At 42.0% G+C, this 8958-nt stretch overlaps 1 protein-coding gene across 1 annotated transcript in view; it reads left to right on the forward strand.

Moving 5' to 3' along the window:
- The window catches only part of chd6 (chromodomain helicase DNA binding protein 6), a 32238-nt gene extending 27091 nt beyond the window's left edge, over positions 1-5147 (forward strand). Inside the window, exon 38 of the mRNA XM_080846018.1 lies at positions 112-5147. Coding sequence (XP_080702144.1) covers positions 112-1245 — 1134 coding nt within the window. The 3' untranslated portion in view covers positions 1246-5147. The remainder of the gene's footprint in view (positions 1-111) is intronic.
- Positions 5148-8958: the final 3811 nt, after the last annotated feature.

Genomic DNA, 8958 nt, shown 5'->3' on the forward strand with positions numbered 1-8958 from the left:
TGCCTCAGAGCTTTTTAAACAGCCAAGCTGAAAGAAAAGACTTGTCTTAAGACCAAACAGAGCCTTTAAAGGATTTATAACTAACTTTCTGCGTACGTGGACTGTTCTCAGGGATTCCTGCCGGAGGTCAAGTTCACCCGTATCCTGACCGAGCCCGTTAGCCGTGACCCTGGGCCACGCCGGAGGGGTCGGCGGCCTCGCAGTGAGATGGTCAAAGCTGGACCCATCCTCCCGGAGTCTCCTTCGAACATGGGGCCCCTGTTTATGAACGGTGGGCTGATCGGAAGCATGGACTTGGTCAGTCTGCAAAACCTGCGGAACGTTCAAGGCATCCCCCTCACGGGCTTGATGGGATTCCCGCACGGCTTTGCAGCCGTCTCGGCAGGAGCTGGAGAAGATGCTAAGAACGGTATTAGCATGCTTCCCATGATGCTCCACGGCATGTCGGCGGTGCAGCCGCCCATGTTCAGCGTGAGTGGCCTCATGAGCCAGCCCTCTTCCTCCTCGCCCTCGTCCTCCTCACCCACCCCGACCCAGTCCACCTCGGCAGGCTCCACGGTGGTAACCTCCTCCTCTGCAGCAGCTCCCAGCCCTGTGGCTGAGGGCTGCAGCTCTACCACACCCTCAGGCTTGGAGAGGCGCAAGGACGACAAAGCACCTGTCGAAGGGAAGCTCGGGGCTGGGCTGGCTGGAGGGCACCACGTGCCTGCGACCGTCAGCAGCACCACCAGCGTCTCTGGCAGCATCAGCAGCACTGGCAGCCACTTGACCTTCAACCCATTTCTAATCCCAGGGATGTCCCACGGACTGCTGTACCCACACATGTTCCTGCCCCACGGGGGCATCATGGCACTGCCGGGGCTGCCTGCTGCCGACAGCTCCGGCAGCCCGAAGAGGAAGAGGAAGAAAGTGAGAGAGGACGGCGTTCCGGAGGGCGGGAATGCTGCCGGAAGCCCTCAGATGGACAGCATGCCTGCCAGAGGGCCCAGTGACGTTCCGCAATCTCGGGCGGATGTGGACAATGACGCCCCAGCTGAGGAGGGGCTGCAAAACCAGGAGACAGACACAGACAGCAAGGGTCAGGGCCACAGCGAGAGTCCTCCCCCCCCTGAGCTTCCCGCAGAGAGCGGCAGCAAACAGGAGAGACAAATGGAGGAAAAGCAGGAGCAGGATCTGGAAGGGAAGGATGAAAGACTGCCTGATAGCGAAAGGCAGGAAGATGAACCCAGAGAGGAGTCGCAGTAGGAACCATCGCCACCGCCGTCCCCTCTACTGTGCAGCGGAGTTCAGTTGTGTGATGTGTCTCTCAGTTTCCATGTAAAGACTTAAGTTATCCACATATTAATGTTTATAGAAACTCCTGTCCCTATTGAACGTATGTGCTCTCTGACACACTCCCCTCGGAAAGCAAATTAGGTAAAGATGGACACTTCTGCATGCAAGTGTACACAGGTGTCATAGCAGCAACAACAGAAGTGGATCAAAAGTCGCAGTCATTCACATCATGTCCATGGCATCGTGAGTGGTGCCAGGAGTCACCCGGTCTATTGGAGTTGTATGTGTGAGGCAGAGGGGCAATCAAGTCATAGTGGTATGATATAGTGCAGCATGGTTACGTGAGGTGATACCCCGCCGACAGCAATTACATGCAATTGCAGAATGCGCCACGGGAGTGCTGTAAAGGGACCAGAGGTTGTGACTGTGTTGATGGTGTTACAGGGTTTTAGATAAAGTTCCACTCTTATTTGTTTCTCCCACGAGGGTCTTACGCATGCGGACGTGTAGACGAGGAAGCCTGGTGCAATGTCATTAGCCCTTGTTGACTTTGACTCAGTGGATTCTGCTGTCAGACCCGATTTTCTCATGTTGCTGCTATGTAACATTATACGTTTTTAATGGAATATATAAGAGCCCACATTTTAATGTATACCGAGAGTTAAAGGTAATACTGATTTAACATATGGGTAACAGTGAGTACTGGAGTACAAAAGAAAAACTGCGTTAAAATCAATGGCAAAGAACAATCCAGATTTGGACTTTTTTGAAATTGTGTATCATGTACTTCATAGGATAGCAGGCAGCAGCAACAACAAAATGATTTGGTTTTCAAAAGTTACTTTGAAAAATGTCCTTTTATCCCAAGCCACATGTGTAACGTTGTGATGGTAGTGGGCAGATGAGATGTGTCCAGATCAGGGCTTAACACTAGTGCCATAGCAGAGCCTCACAGGGGGCAGAGAGAGAGGGTGTCACCACATTGAAGTGTTTAAGGTCACAGAGAGGACCATTGACAAGCAAGGAAAGCGTTCTCGTGTGGAAAACAAAAGAAAGGAACAGGCAACAAATCAACACCGGTCTGTCCAAAGCAAAGTCAGAGGGCTTGACTGGACTGTTGGAAAGGCCCACTCTTTTACCGCTGTAGAAATGGTCTTGTCTCTTTTCCCTCTGATGCATTTTCAGATCCTGTAGAATAGGTCATGCTAAGACTTTTTAAAAGAAAATGTAAATCTGTTTAGCTGTATATTGCTGTTACTTTTGTTTACAAAGCACACCACATTTTTAGTTTTCTCCACTATGTTGCAACGTATTGGGGAACTGGCAAACTCTACCAGTGTTTCCTGTATTTAACATAACTGTACATTAGATGGATACAAAGGTAGTTTTTTTTTGTCCTTCCCAAAATTTCACAACAGGGTCTCTTTTTGGGTGTACTTTATAGACTTGGCTTTTCGGCCGGATAACTTTTTGAGTTCACTTTTTTCTTTCAGTTTTCAAACATGAGAACATTTTTGCACAGTCTTTTTGGTGAATGTTTACCTGTAACTGTATTTCTGTACTCTGTCTTGCATTTGTTTTCTTTTGGTGAGTGTATGTGTGGATGCATGCGCACGCTTGCACATAACATGGCCCATCATGGACATTTTGTTGTAGACCTGTATTTATATCTCGTCTTGCCCTAACCCACTTTTATTGTTCTAAGAATTGTCGTTGCCTTGTCACAATTCGTGACTCCATAATTTATTTTTGGTTAAGCTTCTTTTTTTTTTTTTTTTTTTAATCTTTTGCTTTGCCAAACTCTCACCAAATATGGCATCATTTCATTTATCTTACTCAGTTATGTTGAATATACAATGCCTTATTTAGTTAGCATTTTATATATGGATGTTTGTTACATCTACATGTTGGGAAGTACAGTATATATCAAAGTATTTTGTGTAGGGCTTGATCGTTTGAAACCGAAAGCATCCACAGCCATTCCCGTTTAACATAAGTGGGCTTAGTTGAATGAGTAGGTGCCTCCGAACAGAACAGTCAGCTTCTGATCCTCGTTTAAAATGAGGCGTTTTCCCGGACTTGTCAAACTCAAATTGGGATGGAAACATCTTTCTCCTACAATAATGTAGAGGAGAGCAGAAAATCTACAATTCAAAAATCACAGCAATTTAAAGCACAATTGGAAAGTTGGACACAAGAGACAGATCGCTTATACTTTCTTTGTGTGAGGTCCTGCCCCATATTTGTGTGTGAATATGATTATCGTGTCAGATTTATGTAGGTTAGTCGTCATCATCATCATCATCCACTGCTAACGTTTAACGTTATTCCTGTTGTTAATTGTCTCTCAGCCTGTGATCAGATTGTAGTGTCATCGTATGGGTGTTTTGAGTCGTGCAGGATTGAATTTGATCACGTTGGAGTAAATAGGGTGTTTGTTCCGATAAAGTTTTCACATGACATCACTTTGGTCTTCTGTTACATTACGGATGCAGTGTGAGTACAGCTAAAGAAAACAAAGTTTCTGTTAAAAAAAACCTCATGATTTTGCTGTCCAATTTGATTTGAAATTTTTCTCAACTAACTTAGACTTACCATATGGAAAAATGAACCACCAAAATGTAATTTCAAGTATTATAAACAGAAGTGATGTTTTCACTCCAGCCCATCCTTACTCTCAAAAGCCTGTTGTGTTGAAGTTGAAACTTGAATCAACTAAAATGTGCAGTATGTGAGTACAGTTGAAAACCTCCTATTTATTCATGTTGTAAAAGCACTCTTCATGTTGCGCTCCTCTGCAAGTGTTCAGTAATTTATCAGAAGGCAAGACTGATTTTCAAATTCTTTTATATTATTTCAGATATATTTATTTTACACCACTGTCTGACCAGTTTGCTTTATCTACCTGTATTCGAACTTGATGTATGCATAAGGGTTGCCGTTTTCAAAGAGTTGCCCTCGTCACATGCAGTGCAGTACTGTTTTCCCCACAGTGAATGTTTATGATGACGTTTCTTTTGTTGGTATGCCTTCAACTGGAGCAGAACTAGTCTCAAATGTGTTGAAAACAGACATGCCTCAGAAAAGTGGTGTCACCCTCTAAGGACATTACTGGCTGTAACTTTATAATTGTCTGTCCTCAATGTTTCGCCTATGCCTAGTCAGGCTAAGTTTTGCACAGATATACTCATGTTTCTAATCAGTAGATATTGGTAAAATCATAGAATTTTAATTTCATTCTGGATTTTCAGGTCCAAGGCATTTAATGGGAAAACATGTAATCTTCCACTCACTGAATTCGGTACACTAAACTACTCTTTGGGAAATAAAGTTAAAGATGGTGGGAGAAATGAATTTGGAGAAACAACTTTTAATAGCTCTATCCAAAATATGTGGCTAAGTCAAGTTGCAGTGTTATGTCTCATAGTCTAGTACTGTTGGACTGCGAGCTTAAAAAAGCAACTGATTTTCTCTTTTTTGTGAGAGAAAATGCTATTGTTTTGTGTGTAAAGCACTTCATAATGCAATAGTGTGTGATTCAAGAAGATTGGATCAATCACTATGATCGTGAGGCTAAATTATGCACTCCAATCCTGTGGTCATGAACCATTTGCTGGGCTGCATATAGAATTACTATGGAATATTTGCACGCATTGGGAAAGATGCAGGGCTCTCCTCTTAGGTGTTCTGCTGTGTTTGTCCTTGCATGCCTGGACATGCTGGTATTGGCCTCGGCAACCACCCTTAACAAAACACACTCCCATTTCAGGATAGCATAATGCTCAGATTGGGTGTCTGTATGCATGCTTAACAGTTCTGTTCTTCAGCTGCTTGCGTTTAGGACAGTAGTTTGCAGCTCATTCGGCAACTGAAAGGCCAGTGTTCACCAAGTGGATGTACTGTACGCTCTTAGTTTCATTGAACCAAGTGCACTGTATTATGGGACATGCTAAAAAAAAAAAAAATGAAAAAAGTACTCTGAAAACAGCAACATTTGAGAGATGTGGGTTTTTGTTTTGTTTTTAATTTCATTTTTTCTTTAACTAGCTCCTGTATTCCCATGTGGACCAATCACATAATTCAAAACATGGTATGTGATCTTTTATTGTGCAATAAAAGATGACTTTCAACTTTGAAGTGTGTGTATGACATTATCATTTGTGTAGCAGCAGCAATTCACATAAATCACAATACACACTTAACTTACACAAAGACAGACAATGTTGTAGAATACACACTATTGACAAATTTATATATACACACACACACACACACACTACTAGATAAAAAATGTGATGTAGCACTACCTCTGAATTTAATGTAGAGTGGGCATTGTGCATTGCCTCTCAGAGGATAAGCCTCCCCAACCAACTCTAGACTCCAGAGTTCTGCAGCACAGAGCCAGCCATTGCAATCAGCTTGTTCAGTTTCTTAGTGTCACTGGCTACCTCTTGGTTGGGTAGAGGGAATCCTAGTGTCAAGTTTCTTTGCCATAAAAGGCATTGGCAATGGTCCTATTTTTATCTGTTGATCTGCACAAATGAATCTAATAGACCCATCAGGGTAGATACTTCAAAACACCTGTTAGGTGGATGAGACTCGCCACAGTCCAGTTTTTTATATATACTGTATATGACACACACAAATAGATTTAGGTGTCACTCAGTATCTACAGTTGCATTTTATATAGGCCTACACTGTGTGTGTGTGTGTGTATATATACAGCCGCGGAAAAAATTAAGAGACCACTTCAAAATGATCAGTTTCTCTGGTTTTACTATTTATTGGTATGTGTTAAAGTAAAATGTACATTTCTGTTTTATTCTATAACCTACTGGCAACATTCCTACCAAATTTCAAATAAAAATATTGTCATTTAGATCATTTATTTGCAGAAAAATGACAATTGGTCAAAATAGCAAAAAAGATGCAGTGTCTTCAGATCTCGAATAATGCAAAGAAAACAAGCTCATATTCATTTTTAAACTACACAATACTAATGCTTGAACTTAGGAAGAGTTCAGAAATCAATATTTGGTGGAATAACCTTGATTTAAAATCACAACTTTCATGTGTCTTGGCATGCTCTCCACCAGTCTTTCACATTGCCGTTGGGTGACTTTATGCTACTCCTGGCGCAAGAATTCAAGCAGCTCGGCTTCTTTTCATGGCTTGTGACCATCCATCTTCCTCTTGATCACATTTCAGAGTTTTTTTTATGGGATTCAGGTCTCGAAATTGGGCTGGCCATGACAGGGTCCTGATCTGGTGATACTCCATCCACACCTTTACTGGCCTGGCTGTGTGGCATGGAGCATTGCCCTGCTGGAAAAAACACTTCTCAGAGTTGGGGAACATTGTCAGAGCAAAAGGAAGCAAGTTTTTCTTCCGGGACAACGTTGTACTTTGCCTGGCTGAGGTTTGTAAAAGACCATAAGGATTGAACCAAAGCCGACTGGAGGGTCTCCTAGTTCGTCTTCTCTGATGAGTCCAATTTCACAGTAGGTGCAAGACTCTGTGGCTTGTAGGCCTCTCCAGGTCTCCGTCTAACCATCAGACGACCATGTGTTGGGCAAAGCTGAAAATTGGACTCATCAGAGAAGACGAACTAGGAGACCCTCCAGTCCGCTTTGGTTCAATCCTTATGGTCTTTTACAAACCTCAGCCAGGCAAAGTACAACGTTGTCCCGGAAGAAAAACTTGCTTCCTTTTGCTCTGACAATGTTCCCCAACTCTGAGAAGTGTTTTTTCCAGCAGGGCAATGCTCCATGCCACACAGCCAGGCCAGTAAAGGTGTGGATGGAGTATCACCAGATCAGGACCCTGTCATGGCCAGCCCAATTTCGAGACCTGAATCCCATAAAAAAAACTCTGAAATGTGATCAAGAGGAAGATGGATGGTCACAAGCCATGAAAAGAAGCCGAGCTGCTTGAATTCTTGCGCCAGGAGTAGCATAAAGTCACCCAACGGCAATGTGAAAGACTGGTGGAGAGCATGCCAAGACACATGAAAGTTGTGATTTTAAATCAAGGTTATTCCACCAAATATTGATTTCTGAACTCTTCCTAAGTTCAAGCATTAGTATTGTGTAGTTTAAAAATGAATATGAGCTTGTTTTCTTTGCATTATTCGAGATCTGAAGACACAGCATCTTTTTTGCTATTTTGACCAATTGTCATTTTTCTGCAAATAAATGATCTAAATGACAATATTTTTATTTGAAATTTGGTAGGAATGTTGCCAGTAGGTTATAGAATAAAACTAAAATGTACATTTTACTTTAACACATACCAATAAATAGTAAAACCAGAGAAACTGATAATTTTGAAGTGGTCTCTTAATTTTTTCCGCGGCTGTATATATACACACAGTATACTGTATATATTTAGTTTTTTTAAATCCCATTAAAAAGGAGTTGTATACCTTACTAGTTGCTTAATGCTGACTTCTACTCACAGAGGACATTAGGCTATGCAGGGCATTTCACGACAAATGTAGGCAAATTAATTCAGAGTAAGTGGTAAACCTTAACCCTCCTATTATGTTCAAATTGTACTCACATATATTATCCTTGGGGTCAGTTTGACCCCAGCAATTTAAACCTCCAAAAACTATTAAGTTTGTGTGTCAGGTACTTTATGTTTGTTTGATGACTACCTTAATAGCACTGAAAAATAAAACAATACCCCCACCCACCCCGCTTATACATCCAAAATACAAATTACGCGACTATAGAGAAATATGCCGATCACCGTAAAATCTCACTGATTGACCAACATTTTGAAAAAGATATCCTTCTGGTGTTTAATGGCTTCATATTATTTCTAAGTACATATTGTTGTTATCTCTATAACATTTGTAATAAAATAAATAAAAAAAAAAACATTTCTGTTATCAAGAATAGTAACAATGTGATGAAAAAAGTTGATTTTTTTTTGACAAGTTGACAATTAAAACAGCCTGGGGTCAAATTGACTCCAAACAACACCTATGCGTACAGCATGTGTACAGGGCATTAAAAACATATCATCATGTTCATTTTGTGTTAACCAAGTTGTCTCATTAAATAAGGAAAAGTCATTAAATATGAGGCAAAAAATAAAAAATATGTCACTCATTTAGAGATGGTGAACATTGAATGGGGTCAAATTGACTCCACACATACCGTAATAGGAGGGTTAATAGAAGAGCCGATAGCTTCATTCTCCTATCCAAACACAGCCATCGGATTCTTCTATCAGGAGGTTTACCAGTTACTATGTGTTAATTTACCCAGGGTTGTCACTAAAGCACGCACTTGAAATACCCCCCAGGTGAGTCGATCAAGTCGAAGTGAAAATGAGTCCCTTATGCTGGCAAACAAATTATGTAGACTCAACCTTGAATGAACGCCCTAACGACCTGAATCAAAAGAGAGATAAAGCCGCGTTACCACTTCAATTGGCCTACTCGACAGGGGCGCCACTAGCAAAGAGTTCGCTCTGCGTTGTCCGCCGTAAATACTCCCTCTTGTGGCGGGATTAACAAACTACAGCATCTGTCTTTGTCATCACGTGGAATTAAAACTCTCTGATTGGCTGTGAGGAGAGAGTTTTCGCGCCAGTCGATCGTTTGGCATTGTGGGATAGCAGTCGGAGGTTTGGGGGTTAGGAACTGGTTTCTAAAGACCGTCCGTTGTTTAT

The sequence above is a fragment of the Sprattus sprattus genome (assembly GCF_963457725.1).
Source record: "Sprattus sprattus genome assembly, chromosome: 10".
Classification (NCBI taxonomy): Eukaryota; Metazoa; Chordata; class Actinopteri; order Clupeiformes; family Clupeidae; genus Sprattus; species Sprattus sprattus.